The sequence below is a fragment of the Paroedura picta genome, chromosome 1, assembly GCF_049243985.1.
Source record: "Paroedura picta isolate Pp20150507F chromosome 1, Ppicta_v3.0, whole genome shotgun sequence".
NCBI lineage: Eukaryota > Metazoa > Chordata > Lepidosauria > Squamata > Gekkonidae > Paroedura > Paroedura picta.
Window position 1 is genome coordinate 125,983,497 of NC_135369.1, and position 17,770 is coordinate 126,001,266.

The 17,770-nt window shown below is 43.9% G+C and overlaps 1 protein-coding gene across 3 annotated transcripts in view; it reads left to right on the top strand.

Annotated features, from left to right (window-relative positions):
- The first annotated feature begins 2,690 nt into the window (after positions 1-2,690).
- The window catches only part of HACE1 (HECT domain and ankyrin repeat containing E3 ubiquitin protein ligase 1), a 50,331-nt gene continuing 35,251 nt past the window's right edge, over positions 2,691-17,770 (top strand). The window contains exons 1-7 of one of the 3 annotated variants that reach the window (XM_077303275.1): positions 2,691-2,898; positions 6,046-6,100; positions 7,944-8,033; positions 9,506-9,610; positions 12,937-13,012; positions 14,953-15,084; positions 15,778-15,860. In XM_077303275.1, the coding sequence (XP_077159390.1) occupies positions 2,823-2,898; positions 6,046-6,100; positions 7,944-8,033; positions 9,506-9,610; positions 12,937-13,012; positions 14,953-15,084; positions 15,778-15,860 (617 nt within the window). In that variant the 5' untranslated portion in view covers positions 2,691-2,822. The remainder of the gene's footprint in view (positions 2,899-6,045; positions 6,101-7,943; positions 8,034-9,505; positions 9,611-12,936; positions 13,013-14,952; positions 15,085-15,777; positions 15,861-17,770) is intronic. The other 2 variants (XM_077303282.1, XM_077303291.1) reach the window with 2 other exon arrangements.

Here is a 17,770-nt window from a genome sequence, read left to right on the forward strand (position 1 = left end):
GGCTGCTCAGGAGTGTGAGGCTTGATGAGTGAAGTCTTGCAGTGTTTCAGATCAAAATGCAATTAGTGCTCCTCAACACAAACAGGGCCAACATGAATAGTTAATTGTGTAGAAAGGGTCTCATCGACATCAGAGAGAAATGGCATTGATTTTATTTCAGGTCAATTGATTTCTACCTACGCTAAACAAAAGGGAGAAAAAAGAGCTGAACTTGCATTTTTTCAGGTCAATATAATTGACAGCAAGATGAAAGGCAGATTTTGAAAAGGAAGGAAGTCCAACTGTAAGAACAATTCATTGGTTGAATTGTTTAGTACATCATGTTTGTATACTAAGAACTCTATGCAAAAATTTTAAGGATGGCTACAGGTACAGTCAGTGCAAGTATGTCCTACTTGCTTTTTCCAGGTACATAACTCATGTTGTACAAAATGATGCACAGCTGGGAGTAAAGGTAGCTTAATGGGAATATGACTTGAAGGATTCTTCACAAATGATGACCCACCAGTACAAGCTAACAAGGCACACATAGTTTTCCAAGGACTGTCACAACTAAATTGAGCCCACAACAGCCCTAGTGCCTACCGAGGTTCCAGCTTGTATCTGAGGAAGATGAATCATAAATGGTTTGCACCCAACCTATTTAGTAGTTCCTTTAAAAGAAGTTCATAGTAATTTCACACTGTGCCATCAAATCTATTGTGTTTTCCAAGCCTTGTGTATTGTTCAAATGTTTATCATGTTGATTAGTTGCTGCCATACAGCATATTTTAATGTTTTAACACCAGTTTTGTTAAAGTGCCAAAAAATAAATATATGTTTAATATTATTGACCATTTACTTTTTATTCCTGTGAGTGGCTGTCGTAGGGGTCCCTGCACACTGGTTTGCCCAGGGGCCCATAATGATGGTAAGACAGCCCTGCATCCATGCATTGCTTTCATAAGGAAATGTGAAACAAAAGGTGGAAAATCCACCTGAAATATGGGTAGCAAGCAACACTGATTGATCCATATGCAAAGTGTTAGCAGAGTTTAAATATGCAAGAAAGGAATGTACTCAAAGGAGTAAGAAATCTCCAGTGATGAGCCAATCAGAACATTAGAAGAGTGTATTTGAAAAATATCAGGAAGTTCCTAATCTGACTATGCTAAATACACAAAGCAGACAGAAAGCTGATCTCAGTTCACTGCTGAGCTCCTAATTATTAGTCTTACTCAAAGTAACTGCAATACCAAAGAACAAGGAAATTGCCTGCTTGCACAGAGATAATTACAAGGGATGGATTTCTCACGTCTTGTCCTGAGTTTTCTGATGTACTTCTACTGCCACACCAACAAGCATCCAAATTCTGGCTGAGGTTTCCTTATTAGGAATATTTTGAGATCTTTAAGAACAATACTGACATATCTGAGCCTTATAATCTATCTGCTTCCATCCAGATTTATTTCCTGAATTTTCAGCTCTTCAAATTTGTATGTCTTTTTGTACTTATCTGAGTGCTTGCTTTGCTGATACTTAATGATCTTCCAGTAAAATAGCCATCATTGTTACAATTTGACTGCCAAGACCACTTTCTAAAGTTTGTTGAGGAATGTCAATAGACCTATCTCTGCCTTGTCTTCTAGGTGAGTCAGCAGTATGTCACAGCCAGTCTTGCCAATCGAGCTCTTGCTGTTTCAAAGGCAAAACTAAACAATCCATTTGAAAATCCATACCTAGTTCTTACTCACATCCTGGTCTGAAGCCCAGTTATGCTTTTGGAAGTTTTGGAGTGTTTATTTGTCTCTAAGACCGTTTACGCACTGGGAACTTCACTGCCCCAGCTCCCGTGCAGGAGCACAAATCGGGGGTGGATGTGCACTGGGCCAAATGCTTATCCTTGTGGGTGCAGGAAAAAGTGGGGTAACCTGCCACAACTAAAGCTCCAGCCTGCAGCCCAGCATGAAACCTCCAGTGCGTAAATGGTCTAAGAGAGAGAAACAGGCTTGTGCAACACAAGTCTTACAGATGTACTGAGGCGTAAGCTTCTTTTGAAGTGGGCTCTACTCCATGAAAGTTGATCTCCAAAGAAATCAGTCTGTGCATCTATAAAGTGCCATTGGTGGCTTTGTTGCTCCAAATAGACATGGGTGCCCTTTTGGAATTCGTTTAAGGGGGTGATGCCTGTTACAACACCTGTCTGACTAAAGGAGCTTTGATGCTTGAAAGTTTATAAAAGTATGCTGCCAAATCTTGTTGGTCTCGAAAGTGATACTGGACTCGAATCTAGCCGCTTCCTTTCTTATTCGGTCTTCGTTAACTCTGACAGTCGTTCTAGTACCACCTCCTGCTTCAGTGCGGGGCACGCTTTGCAGAGTACACAGCTTCGCCCTAGAGCTGGTGGAGAAGCGGCTTTTAGTGGGGACGGACCGAGGCGCTCCGGCAGCGACCCTTCAGGGGAGATTCAGGATGTGTGCCGTCTCCTCACGAAAACAAGCAAAAGCCTGCGGGGGCCTCAGTGACCAACAGGTTCAAGAACTTTTGCGAGACCAAGCCCACTTTGACAGCTGCCCGTTTGTTGCCGCAGTATTTGAAACGACGGGGAAGGGAGAGACGGGCGCTTCCTCTCGGCTTCAGTCGGCTTCAGAGCATGCGCCAGACCGCGTTGTGCCCGTCTCTTTTTCTTGGCTCTATGGCGTATCCGAGAGGCTGGCGCATGCGTGCCGAGCCGATGGCGTGTGGCCAGCCAGGGAGCGTCGGTGCCACACGGGCGATGGGCTGAGAGGGGCAGGGGGGGCTCCGCAGTTGCGGCGGGCAGCAGGCGGGGCTTCTCCCTGAGGATGGAGAGAGCCATGGAGCAGCTCAACCGGCTCACCAGGTCGCTGCGTCGCGCCCGCACTGTCGAGCTGCCGGAGGGTGAGCGGCGGAGGGGAGGGGAGAGGAGGGGGACCCGCGTGCTTGGGCTCGCCTGGGGAGGGTCGGTAGGCGGAAGTGAAGAGCCTATTGGCTGGGAAGCACCTGGGCGAGTAAATAGACACCTCTCTGGAAGGGATGGCTGGGCGGGGAGAGGCAGTGGCCTTCTTGGGACAGGCGCGGGAGTGCTTAAGACAGCCTCGCCCGGCCTTTTGAGCGTGGCGGAGCCCCTGAACTGTTTTTCAGGCTTCACCGAGCCCAGGAACCAGCTCGGAGATGATGCCAGCCGGCCATGCCTCCCAGCCACTCCCCGGGAGGGACGCCTGGGGGCAGGAGAACAAGGAGGTGGCCTTGGCGCAAGAGTAGGGGCCCACATTGTCAAGCCTACTGTCATTACTGCATCTCATAGTCCTGGAATAAACCTTAGCATGCTTCTGGGCGGGATCTCCAATTAGCTGAGCATTGTGGGACCTACAGTAAGGATGCATTGACCTTTGGAGGACCAAGGATCACTCCTAGTAGGCTGTATAAATTAGGACTTCTTTAACATGCATACAGTCTTAATGACCGTGTTCAGTCTGTGTCAAAGGCACTAAATTGGAGGACTGGAGAAGATGAGATGCTGGAGAACTGTTGCAAATCAGACAGTAGTGTACTGAGGCAGACTGATGTTCTGCTTTGTCATAAACCTCTTTCATGTGAAGTAAAAAAGGGAGTGTTGTGGGCATGGAAAGGATATGTTCTCAATATAAATGGATTGCCATATATGGGGTAGTTCAAGTAGGCTTGAGCCTGAATATTTTTTCCAGTATAGAAATTATATACTGTCATTCTTATCCTTAGAATATAGAAGTTGGGAAGAGACATAGAATCATAGAATCATAGAGTTGGAAGGGGCCACACAAGCCATCTAGTCCAACCCCCTGCTCTACGCAGGATCAGCCAAAAGCATCCTAAAGCATCCAAGAAAAGTGTGTATCCAACCTTTGTTGGATACTGCCAGTGAGGGGGAGCTCACTACCTCCTTAGGCAGCCTATTCCACTGCTGCTCTGACTGTGAATTCCCCCCCCTGATATCTAGCCTATATCGTTGTACTTGTAGTTTAAACCCATGACTGCACGTCCTTTCCTCTGCAGCCAACGGAAACAGCATCCTGCCCTCCTCCAAGTGACAACCTTTCAAATACTTAAAGAGGGCTATCATGTCCCCTCTCAACCTCCTTTTCTCCAGGCTGAACATTCCCAAGTCCCTCAACCTATCTTCATAGGGCTTTGGTCCCTTGGCCCCAGATCATCCTCATCGCTCTCCTCTGTACCCTTTCAATTTTATCTACGTCCTTCTTGAAGTGAGGCCTCCAGAACTGCACACAGTACTCCAGGTGTGGTCTGACCAGTGCCGTATACAGTGGGACTATGACATCTTGTGATTTTGATGTGATGCCCCTGTTGATACAGCCCAAAATAGCATTTGCCTTTTTTACCACTGCATCACACTGCCTGCTCATGTTTAGTTTACAATCCACAAGTACCCCAAAGTCTCGTTCACACACAGTGTTACCTAGAAGTGTAACCCCCATCCAGTAGCCATGCTTTTCATTTTTCTGACCCAGATGCAGAACTTTACACTTATCTTTATTAAATTGCATCTTGTTCATGCCTTAGGATGCTCTGTTCAGTCACATGACTGTTGCCTTAGGTGGAACTGTGGGAAAAACTTGGTTTGTGTAAGAGATTCTTGGGAAAGGCAGGTTATGGTTGAGATAGGCTAGAAATAAATGGTTGGATTAAGGGGTTTCAGTTTAGTTTGTGTTGTTTTGAATCTTTACCCTGTCAAAGCGACATGTCTCTAGTTGTATATCAAGTGCCATATTTCCTTGGAGGTGTAATGACACAAAAAAAATAAATAGATGATTCATCTTGATAAAGGAAATTCCACTTCTGAATTGCCAGACATTATTTTTGTGTGTCTTGCATATACTTTTATACTATACATAGTATGGCATTGTAGGGGGCTTTCTTGATGCTTCATTATAGCTCCTGTTCTGAGTTTTGAAATCTAAAAAGAGAACTTGCTAAATAAGCTATCCTGATATTTTTGGTGGGCATGTATTCTGTTTTTTCTTAACCTTTTATTTTACACACCCAGCAATCCCATACAAATCAATACAACATATTGTGCTACTAGTTTGAAAAGAGACTTTAAAAAACGTGAATAAAAATTTGTTTTTTCTTTTGTGGTGCCATTTGTTGGTTAAGGAAACTGACATGTTCAACTGCTTTTGATCTGTCTCTAGAGTTATCTTATTTGTAGAATTCATTCTCTTTTATTTGGTTGCTTACCTTCATTTTCAGCTATATGTGCTGACAAAGTGGGCTGCAGTCCACAAAAAGCTTATGCTGGAATAAAAACTTTAGGGTGCCAGCAGGCTCCCATTAATGTTTGCTGAAATAGTTTACAAAACAGGTTCTGGAAGGATCCTCTCCAGTTTTCATTTGCTTTAAAACTAGGATCTGAGAGAAAAAAAGAAATAATTCTTTAGTTTGATGTTCTCATGTTCATGCAGATTTTCTCCAAGAAATGAATGGCACTTTCATGTCTCTATTGGTCTAAAGAGATGAGAATGGATTTTTGCTGGTGACCTTTTAATCTCACAGCTTTGGTTCCAGCAGAGGATTTCCACATATGGAAAGGGGAGGATATTCACCAGTAGGTCCTTATTCCCCCCTCATGCTGTTTCTGGGCATTCCCTGACTCCCAGGAACAGCATTTCAGGGGATATTGGATTCAGCACAGAGAAGAAGTTCTGCTTTGCTGAAGGAAATCTGTTCTAGAAGAAATCACGGCTGGGTCCAAGTCATAATCTCATCTGGTAGCAGCTGAGGAAACAATTAAATGCATTGATGTTGTACAACTTCAAAATCTGGAAGTCACATGTGAATCAATTTATTAGAAGCATTTGCCAGTGCCGTAGTTAAGAAAAATGCCAAATGTAAGCTTAAAGATGAAATATTTTCAATGGAAACTTAAAGTATTTTCCTTAAAATTACAAATGGTATGTAATGCCCAAGTAAACCTAGTTGACCAGCAATTGATTGCTTCTTTCAGTCATTGTCCACAGTGGTGTAATCACTATAATTTAATTTCTACAGATAATGAGACTGCTGTCTACACTTTAATGCCAATGGTCATGGCTGACCAACACAGGTAAGTTCTCATGTCTTAGACCCATAAACAAAACAAACCCCAGCTGCATATAAAGGTGAATATAAGTGTTGGATCTAAAGCACCACTACCTCTGAATATGTGTGTTGGTCTTTGATGATATTCATAAGATACAAGTAAAAAATCTCACTAATCCTTCAAACCTTTAAGCACAAGGTAGTTCATATGACATGACCAGCATGATCAGGCTGGTGCTCACTAATGTGTCTTTACATAGTCTCTGTCCTGACCTAGATAGCTCAGGCTTGCCGAGAGTTGACCCTGACCAGTGTTTAGATAGGACACACATGCACAAAACGAAAACATATTCCCTGTTAGTACAGAGGTTTAAAACATTAAAATACATTTCTGCTTCTTATTGTCTTTAGAAGAAAGTTCTGGATGTTAAATCTAGGCTAGGATCCAAAGAGCCACACAGATTATGGCTGACCTTAACAGCAATACTCTTGCAGCTTGACAAACCTCTTGAGGAAAGCATACTTACAGTAAATCCTTGTCCATTCCTAAAGTAGCTTTTTGGATTCTGGCCTAAACCTGTAACATAGCTGCATTGAAAGCAAGCTAATAGTAACCTGTGATGTTTATATCATGAAATTGATTTTATGATAATTCTGTGCAAGGCTCTTCATGAGCAGGAGTTTCTGAAGGACTTCCATATTGTTCTTAGTTGGGAAGCTTGCTTGACCTCAGACAGAGCCAGAGCTTTCTCCATCCTGGCCACCATCTGGTGGAATGAGCTCCCTGAAGAGATCAGGGCCCTAACGGAACTTGAACAGTTCTGCAAGGCTTGCAAAAGGGAGCTCCTACACCAAGCATTTGGTTGAGGTCGACCTGAACTACCACTTCCCATGGGCCCTCCCCCTGAGCCTCCCTCCTATGGCACCCACTGCAGTTCCGCCCAACCCACTGGACTATCAGTATTAATGTAATGTTCTCCACATTCTATTGTTCCACTATGTTACTTGCCATTATCACTGTATTATGTTAACTGAGTTATTTGTATCGTTTCTGTTTCATGTGAACCACCCTGAGCCTTTGGAGAGGGTGGTATATAAAATAAATAAATAAAATATCCACAACTATGGACAAGAAGAGACAGGTGATTTTAAAAAAATGGAGTTTCTGACTATACTTTGCTCAGGATTCAGAGAATTGTTGAAGAAATGTTAAGCAATCTCCCTTTTGTGTGTGTGTGTGTGAATGAATTTGCGCTGACAAAGAGCAATTTTTTATTACTTGCAAGGGGGGTAGTGCCCTTTTACAATTGTCTGGATAGACTTTCCAATCATCAGCTGCTACTTCAAACTAGTCCAGGATAGAATTATTTTCAGAATAATAAACTGTAAACTTACAGTAGATAGAGAGGGGAAAAGATACACACTAAAATGGTTAGTGTAGAAATACTAATTGTGCAGTGGGTAGCATTTTTAAAATATTTATTATCCAATTTATATGCTGCCCTTCCCTAGGGATTCAGGTGGTTTACAACATTTATAATAACAAAGTAAAGTCCCTTTAGTCAGTTTTAATCTTCACAAGGCTAATTAGTAATGCACACAAAATTATGAAATATATGTAAAGCCAATAAATATAATGTATAACAGCAGACGTATTTGTGTTTATGTGGATATATGCTTTCATAATAAATGCATGGTATGAAAATATATCCCATTGAGGTCAATAGGGTTTCAAGCTGACTACAAAGCAGATTTCTTGAAGGTGTGTCACCTTTTGCAGCATGTGACATACACAGCAGGCATTGATTTCCTTCAAAAAGACCTTGACAACACAGTGCTCTTTCTAATATAAGTTTGCTTTGTTTTAGGTCTGTTTCTGAGTTGCTGTCAAATTCCAAGTTTGATGTCAATTATGCATTTGGACGTGTAAAGAGGAGCCTGCTTCATATTGCAGCAAAGTAAGGCTGGTTTCATAAGCCTAGAGAAACACTACTGCTAAGAGAGAGCCTTTACAATAGTCTTTCAGTTTAAGAAACTCCTTTCTTTTAGTTTATGATAATTTGCCCTGTCACTTTTAACATGACGAATTGGAAGGATCAATGTGGACATTTCTGTGTTCCTTTAATAAAATCATCTAATTCTGAACTAGATCATAAAGTGTGGATTAATAGATCCACTAAATGGAGCTTGGGGATATAGGTGATTTCTCCACAAACCTGAAGAAAGTCTCAAGTCTGCAGAAAAATCAGAAATATAAAAACACCCTAAAAACACGTCAGGGAATTCTCCTCCTCTCAGAATAGAACATCTATAGCAGGGGTCCTCAACCACCGGGCCGCGAAGGCCATGGTACCGGGTCGCTAGCGGCCGCCCCTGCCTCCCCCCCCCACAGCGAGAGAGGGGGAAAGAGGCAGGTGCGGCCGCCGGCACGCCAGCGACGCAAACGCGCATGCGTGGAGCTGCTGCGCATGCGTGTTTGTGCCCCCTGCTGGCGAAAACACGTACACGCGGCAGCTCTGCGCATGCGCGTTACCGCCACCTAGTGGCAAAAACGTGCATACGCGGCAACTGCGCGTGTGCGTTTATGTGCAGCTGCGGCGGCCAGGCCGCCGGCTCTCTCCCACCCTCGGAGGCGGTCCCCGACTACAAGAAGGTTGGGGACTGCTAATCTATAGTGTTAAGAACAGAATGCCGATAGAGCACTAAATTGCCATTTGGGAGGTTGCTAGGCAATTCTGACAGCAATGTTGAATCTTCCAAATCTTGTTTCTATAAAGCAAAACCCCAGGTGGGAACAGAGATGGACTTGGATGCCAAAACAACCCTGGACAGTGCCCCTCCCCTCCCTATCATAGGCTCTGTTGGAGATGGATACAGTGGGGACCACCCAGTGGGGACCACCCAGTGGGAACCATTGGAGGCTCACTATCCACACCACTGGGACTGACCTGTTGGTGGCCAGTATACAGCTTGCTTTTTTTTTTTTTCTGGGGAGAACATGATGAAGGAGGGATGGAGGGAAAGCTGAAGATGGGGACAGATCAAGGTAAGTTGGTGGTGGGTGGGAAGGAGAGAAAGAAGCAGGAAAAGGGGAGAGTCTGTGGGAGCTGCCGGGGAAGAGAAGAATATGGTAGGAAGGGGAGATGTTCCTTGCTTGTACCTTATGTGCTAGTCTGCTTACCATGTTCAGCTCTTCATTAAGTATCAGTAGAGAACAGTAATCAGCTTATGCACAATCAAATTTTTAAAAAATCAGCCATTGCAAACTTACAAAGCAAAGAAATGCAGTCTTCATTATCCACTTGTTTAGGTGGTCCTTGAAAAAAGAGACTATGACTTTCAAATCTGATCTAAAATCCTTAAGCTCTTGTGGAGGCTGTCATTTTTCTGTGTGGCTTTTGGTAAACATTTTCCCTACCTTTTCCTTCAGCTGTGGGTCAGTTGAATGTCTAGTTCTGCTGTTAAAGAAAGGAGCAAATCCCAACTATCAAGATATTTCTGGGTGTACATCACTTCATTTGGCTGCTAGAAACGGGTAAGAGATGTCGCTGTTGCATTTGGCCTTTCATTTCTGAAAGCTTGAAAAGATAATTTGCTAGGCACAAGGGGTGTCTCCAGTCATTTGGTGAAGCTTGAGTTGTGTGGTTTCTTCTCAGATAAGGCTGCACAGTAACTTTATTTGGTGAATTGCTCCAGAGAGCAATTCATAAAAAGTTATGGGTTAACATTTTTATTAATCTGTTGAATATAATGTAAATGGAATCAAGATTAGAAGAGGCAATGTAAAGTGTAGTTGGAGAACAGTTTCACATGAGCAGAAGTTGACCGAGGCAACATACAGTTAGCTTTGTATGGGTGTTTTGTAGAGCTGTTGTGGTTAGCAAACAGCTTTGGGTAATGATCCTTACAGTTTTCTAGTACAGTGGAGGAGTGCTTTGTAGATTTCATTGTTTCTTCAGAAATAACATTTTTCCACAGCCTGTAGAACTCCTGTAGCCATGTAGGAGGTAAGGCATTTATAGGAGAGGATGCTCTTTGGAGAGGATGTTCTGTTTTTCTGACCCAGTCATATGTTCCATTTATGGGAGCTTTGAGCTGCACTTCAAGATCCCTCTTGCCTACTTTTCCATTAATTTCAGTGATAGTAACTATTCTGCTTTCTTATCTTGGCACAAAATCTATATATGTAAGCACTCAGGTTGGATCATACAGGACTGTTGTGAAATCCTTAACAGAATTTGGCATCCTGCAAACCTTACCATTGCTTAAAAAAAAAACAGTTAAAAGATTGTTTTCCTCCCCCTAAGGACAAAAAATATAAAGTGGCAGAAATATATTTATATTTATATGCTGCTACTCTTGGGATTACCAGCACTTAACGTGCTGCAAAATCTCATAAACAGCTTATACATTTGCCATGCATCCTGTTCTTAAACCTGCTTTTACTAGGGACTATTGAAGTCCTAGGTAGCTGCAGGGGTGGGGTGGCGTGCATTGTGGTAAGATTGGCCATTGCAGGGGACTTGGGCAGGGAAAATGGTGCTGATGGGGGCGAGAAGGCTTAGGTCTTTCATGGTCCTGCTCATGTTGGTGCCCATATCCCCTGCCACAGTTCCCCAGGACAGGTCAAGATAGGCAGCCTTGTTAGTCGGTTTGTAGCAGTAGAAAAAAGCAAGAGCTTAGAAGCACCTTAAAGACTAACACAATTTGTGTCAGAATATAAGCTTTTGTAAGCCACTGCTCACTTCTTAAGGGTAGTCTGTCTTTCCCCTCCAGGGGCTTCAGAATATTTTTTCAAGATTGAAAAGCAAACAAAACCATGGCAGTTGGCCTATCTCACTAGCATTATAACTCTTTCTATCATGTCTTCTGAATTCCCAGCTTTCATTGGTTTTTCGTTGCAGAACTATGCCTTTTACATTTGTATCTTCACAAAATATTAAAAAAGTGAAATTTGGAAATTCAGAGGCTCTAGTAAGCTGTTATAATGCTGTAGTGTTATATCAGTTGCTGACCGATATAGCACTACAGTGGATGAGCAATAGGGTTGTGAGTGTCCTGCATAGTGCAGGGGATTGGGCTAGATGACCCCATGAGATCCCTTCCCACTCTATTATTCTATGATTCTATGACTGAATTTCAAACCCCCCCCCCAAAGCTCCCCAGTGTAAGGAGGAATAGCCATCATGGGGGACTGAGGCAGGGAAAATGTGGGGAAACCAACCATCTGGAAGCCTCTTTGCCACTATGGTGACTTGGCAACCACAGTGGCAATAAGAAACCAACAGAAATTTTGCAGAATGAAAATTACTTCAGTCAAGAACTGTGATAAGTGAAGTCGACACTGCATGGAGAAAACAGTCTGACTTGTGCCCTGGGTTGCTCCTCACCCCCTCGCCTTTTTTAGGGGAAGTAATCATGTACACTGGAACTCCTTGTTTTGGGCTGCAATATATAGCACCTGCCTTGCATGTTGTATCATGTGGATGTGGAGAATCCTTTGTAAGGGAATTATGAAACATGCTAATTAATTCTTGCCAGTTAGCTGGCACTAGCCACTGCCTTTGAGGGAGCAGATTATTGCCGAAGGAACCCAGAGACCTCAGTGATTCACTAATTGAGGAAAACAATCAACAAGGTGATGTTAGATATAAAGCAATTCCCATTCAGCTTTGGCAATCATGGTGGACTTGGAGGGCCTATCAGAGTCCCTATGTGTGGCCGGAGTACTGACTGATCATCCTCACTTTTTTGCAGTCTACCTCTCTTTTTCCTTTTACGATAATTAATATTAGGCCTACTCATTATTGTGCAGTGACAAACTTTTGCAAGCCTCTTTGCAGATCTGAGATTCAGCAAATCTAAAATTACTTGATCAACACATCCTATCACGGAAGCAGACACTGTTGCCTGGATTATGAACTATTTTTAAGACCATGTTGTTCTGGAAGCCAGAAATGTTTTATGTAGGAGAAAAACCACAAGATGTTCTGAATTTGAGCTGTTTGTCAGTAACTCTTGTGAAATTCTTTTTAAACTACGACTAAAGCCCATTTTAAATCAAAATAAAATGGGCGCTACGGCGGCGGCCCCAGGGAAGCCTTCGCAGGGCGAAGGTTTCCCGGGGGGGGGGGGCGGAGAGGGCCCTTGGAGGGCAGAGAATTGCCGGGGCTTCTCCCGGCCGCAGGTTCTGCGGCTGGGAGAAGGCTGACAGCCGCCGACCAGAGACCGGACAGTAGATGGGGCTTCTCCCGGTCGCAGGAGCGGCCTCGGCACGTCCAAGATGCGGCGAGGGCGCAGCTGCGGATGGCAGAAGGCAGGAAGGCCCCCACCTGAGGGCGGACCATGGCCGGTGCTTCTCCCACGGCACTTCTCCTGTGGCTGGGAAAAGGCAGAGAGCGCCCAACCCCCCCCCCCCCGGAGCATGGCCGGGGCTTCTGCTGGCCGCAGGAGTGGCCTCACGGCGGGCGAGGCGGGGACGATGGGGGGAGGCAGCGGCAGGGGCGCGTTCCGAGGGGAGGGCGAGCGTCGATGGCTGTGGCTTCTCCCGACCGCTGAAGCGGCCTCGCCGCGTCTACGATGCGGTGAGGCGGCTCCAGCGGCCGGGAGAAGCAGGAGGAGGAGCAGGCTGGCTGGAGGACTGTTGGCGCGGTCTGCGAGACCGCACTGAGTCGGTGGCCAGGCTATACTATACATTTTCTTTTGATTTAATTAACAATCATCATATTTATAAACTGAGACTGTGTCATCATGCAAAGAGCTTTTTCAGCACTGTGGATAAACCAGGCCTTGAAAACTGAAGAAGAAGCTTAATCAGTCTTTCTCACCATGAGGGTGTAATGACATTTCTTTTCTGTACAGCCAGAAGAAATGTATGAGCAAGCTACTGGAATATAGTGCTGATGTCAATATTTGTAATAATGAAGGACTGACGGCGGTAAGTTCTATACACTTGCATTTATTTTTTACTGGAAGATTTTAATATTACTGGCATATGTTGTCAGAGTGATATTGAGATCTGTGATAATGAATTGGTATAAGTCATCAGTGTCCTGTATCTGGTTAGCATTGAATCAACTACTAGAGAATTGAATCTTCTTTTAAAATTCAAAATCTTTCCTGGAGGAGGTGGGGAATGTTTCATCCATTTCTCTCCCTCCGATCTAGTATCTGAGAAGATGGTTGTCATGGGTCAAAAACAAAGACCCGAATCTGGTCCGTTGCTCATGGGTAGCACTAAGTGTCTGGATCAAATCTCAGAGACCAGGAGTCCATATGTTTGGGCTCAGATAAGCAGCTTGGACACTTGTGGAGTCTCCTCAAGGTCCTGGAGCCGAGCTTGGCTGGACTGCTCATCCAAGATCCTTAGGAATGGGATTTGGTTGCTTTGAGCAGTCTGAGGGAGTGGGCACCCTGTTTGATTATAAAATTAGATTGGATTGGATTTCAGTTAACCCTTACATGCTACAGTTATAACTTATCCTAAAAAATACACTTGTAATTAGGTGCAACTACATATCAAATTGACATTGGTTATGTGAAAATCTAGCCCCTTTTCCCCAAGCTTATATGTTACTGTTGAGCAATAGATTTTTCCATTAATCCTACTTCTTGACATTCTCAATTGATTACAAATGGAACGGTGGGCCCACTATGCTACCGGAGCCCTATCTGGACCTGGAACCCTTAGCCACAATGGTCACCTCCAGGCTGGATTAGTGTAACTTGCTCTGTGTGAGGAAATTACTGTTGGTACAGAATGTGACTGCTCAGGTCCTTATAGGGACCCCATGGAGGACCCATATTCAGCTTGCTCTCCAGCAGCTGCAGTGATTACTGCTGGAGTTCTTGATTAGCTTCTAGATCCTGGTATAAACCTTCAAAGCCCTATGCAGTCTGAGCCCTGTGTACCTAAGGGACCGCCTCTGCCATTGTGTGCCCTGCTAAGCAAATACCAACATGCTGGTGATCTTTGGTCCTAGAGGGCCTTTTCAGCCCTGGCTCCATCTTGGTGGGATGAGTTACCAGTTGCGTTCTGGCCCTGATAGAGCTATACAAGTTCTTCAGAGTCTGCAAAATGGCAGTCTCCCATCAGGCCTATGATTGAGACCATAGTGGCCTTAAAACCATTTGGAATTCCCCTTTCCCTTTTCCAGTCCCTCCCCCCCTCCCCCAAGATAGTGCTCTTTCTCCCTCCATGGGGACCCATTGGCAAATGGCCAGCCTGAAAGTGAAGAGATGGGTAGGGGTGTGAATAGGGGGGAAGCTACTGTTAGTGCTTTTATAATGGTTTTATGATGCTTTTATTGATGTCGAGGATGATAATGTTTTATTGTTGGTTGCTTTATGTTGTGAACCACCCTGAAACCGTCCATGGGAGGGGGCAGTATACACACAATAAATGATAGCAATACAGTCTAGTGAAGAGCAAGAATAGATGCTTGAAGAAATATTTTGCCCTAATTTCTCATCTTGAGTTTACTCTCTTTGAACGATAAGGTACTTCCAAATCGTAGATTTGTAAACCTTTGTCTTGGATGTGTGGTGGTAGGCCAATTGAAGGCAATGTAGGTAGATGTTACTGCAAATGGCCTGGTGTGGAGATAGAATCATAGAGTTGGAAAGGGCCATACAGGCCATCTAGTGCAGCCCCCTGCTCTATGCAGGATCAGCCTAAAAGCATCCAAGATAAGTATCTGACATCATGATAACACTCTCTTTGTGATTGTGGACCTTCATATTGACGATGTACCTGTGTTTGTGTTCACTGCTCATGATTAAGATGTGATCATACTTGCCTTGCCTTCATTTTTATGCGTTTACTTTCATCAAGTTTACTTGCTAATCTTCCCCTCCCCGGTTTCTATATGTATCCAGATTCATTGGCTTGCTGTTAATGGAAGAACTGAATTACTTCATGATCTTGTTCAACATGTTAGCAACGTAGATGTTGAAGATGCCATGGGTCAGACCGCACTTCATGTGGCATGTCAGAATGGCCATAAAACGGTAGGCTGATGAAAAAATAGATATTGAATGCAAGCTACTTTGAGTGGAAGGAGGTTTGCGGGTTACAAAAACAGGTTCCAATACAACCCCCTCCAATAAAAACCCCATTAAAACCCAATTAAAAACACAATAATATAATAGCAACATGGCAGTAAAAATCCCTTCATCCTGTGGCAGTACGCCACCTAGAGGACGATGGTGATGAAATAACTGGTCGCCACCAGAGATGTCAAGAATTGGTAGCCAGTGTCTTCCTTGGCGGGGGGGACCAGAGCTATGTCCTATCAATAATACCCTTAAGCATTTAGCTTCTGTTGGAATGCAGGTTTCTCTTATAAAATGCCTGAGTACAGCTTGTTCTCCAGAAGGCGGTCATTATATATAGGAGGCTGCACATTTACATGCCTCCGTGACCCTGAAAATGCTTATGGGGCTTTTGGACAAAAAGCCACCTGCTTTGGGGGCAGAGGTCTGTAGTGAGGAAAGAAAATATGATGAAATGCCTCCCCTCTCCTGCTAGCAGAGGTTGAGCTCTTCCAAGCTTTCTGTGCTTGTTAAGTATTTTTTGTTAGACTCTTCTATATATCTCTGATTTTGAAGCCTTTATTGCAGGAAATAGGAGTTATTTAAAGGGACCTAAATTAGAGTATGGGTTTGCGTGTTTCATTAATTTTTCTTTTTTCTTCCCAAAAGACAGTCCAGTGCCTGCTTGACAGTGGTGCAGATATTAACAGGCCCAATGTTTCAGGTGCAACTCCACTGTATTTTGCTTGCAGGTATGGTTTACTGTTTTATAAAATGTTACATTTACCTCCACACAAGTCAATGAAATGAGTGCTGGATTGGTTCTGTGGAAATCAAGTTAAAAACCATTTCCATTGAGAAGCTTTCTGGGTGGCTGGGAAAGAATAGTTCTCCCAGCCTACTAGAAACATATGAAGCTAAGCTGGTCTCCTCTTTTTTGTAATTACTAGAAGTCTTTCCCACACTTGCTACCAGGCACCGTTACAGTTGGAGGTGGCATAACTTGAACCTCCTAAAGTGGGCAGTTTAGGAGAACTTCCTAAAGGCTGGGCTGGACACTCAGCTTGTCTCCTGGGCTAGACTGATGGCACTTGCTGGGCTTGACTCAACATGACCTTGGATCGGCTAAAATTCCCAGCTGTGCTGTGACCAGTCCTGAATGATCTACACCCAGCCTTAGCCAGTAGCTGGAAATACAAGACAGTCAGAAACCGTCTTTTACCAGTCTGTTTACGGCATGCAGAAATTAGGCAGATCGGTAGGCAGTCCAAAGTTCAGCAAACAGGTAGACAGGCAGTATAGTCATAAGGTGGTCCAAGAGTCAAGGGCAGGTGGAAGTCAACATGGTCGTGGGCAATTCAGGTCAAGAACAGGCAAAAAATCAGGATGGGCAGGATTCCAGGTGCACAGATGTAGACGTGGCAGCAGTCTCATTTCTTGTACCCAGACTGAGCACTCAGTGGCTCTTTCTCTAATAGGCATAGCAGCACCCGCAAAGACTTATGGAAGGAGTCCAGGCCTTTCAGTCCTCATTCTGGGAAGACTCAGGTATATCTTCCAGCCTTTCATTGTAACGGGCAGCCAGTTGGGTACTTCCCTATCCAAGACTTGGGTCTTCTCTGCTACTATTGCTCACAAGATTCACCAATCCCCCATGGCTCCTTCTTACTCATGTCTTCTTGGCTGGTGCTCAGCTGTGATTCCTGTTCCTCCTTCTCTGCCTTATCACTAGCCTTTACGGGCTGATTCCACTGACACTGACATATGGCCCCTGTTTTTCTTACACAAGAAATTTGATATCTGAGTTCTTAAAACAGTGTTAAAGTTACTAGATTCTGGTTCTTAGTGGCTGAAATGTAAATAAAAAGTAATACCACAAAAATTACCGTATTTGCCGGCGTATAAGACGACTGGGCATATAAGACGACCCCCCAACATTTCCACTCAAAATATAGAGTTTGTTACATTACATTACAGTACTATGGGCCACTATGGGCAGCTATGCCTATCCCAACTGAAGTGCACCCGGCGTATAGGACGACCCCCCCACTTGGAGGCATGTTTTTCAGGGGGGAAAAGTAGTCTTATACACCAGCAAATACTGTAAATTGTAATGAGAAAATTTTCAATTTGAAAAAGTAAGGGAATTTGCCAGAATTTAGAGTGCAGTTGAGAGAAGTAAATGAGAAGAAGGAGACATCTGGCTTCTAGTTCCAGTGAGGTTCAAGATGTAGAAGATAGAGGAAAGTATGAGAGCTAGGCTCTGAGATGCCTGTGCCCAGGACAAATGCTCACTTTGAATGTGTGTTGCATCTCTAGATCCAGTGGTGCATGTCCTGCAGGTTTTTTGGGGGGACAACCATGCAAATCTAGTTAGGGGGCTTCATAATGGAGCATCTCTCATCCACAGACATATTCAGCTCTGAGGAATGGAAAAAGTAAAAGACCTGTATAATTTACTAATCCTCAGCATGGTTTCTAGTCTTTATCCAGGTTACAAAGAAACTGTACAGTGTTTGTAGACATGGAAGTATTTGCAGATCTTGAGTAAAATTAAGCACCTGTAAATATTGGAAAGTCCATGCCAGTAAAGCCAAATGCTACACAGCTTAACTGTGCTAATTTGTTTTTTTTACAACACTGTTTGAGTTGCAGTTGTACA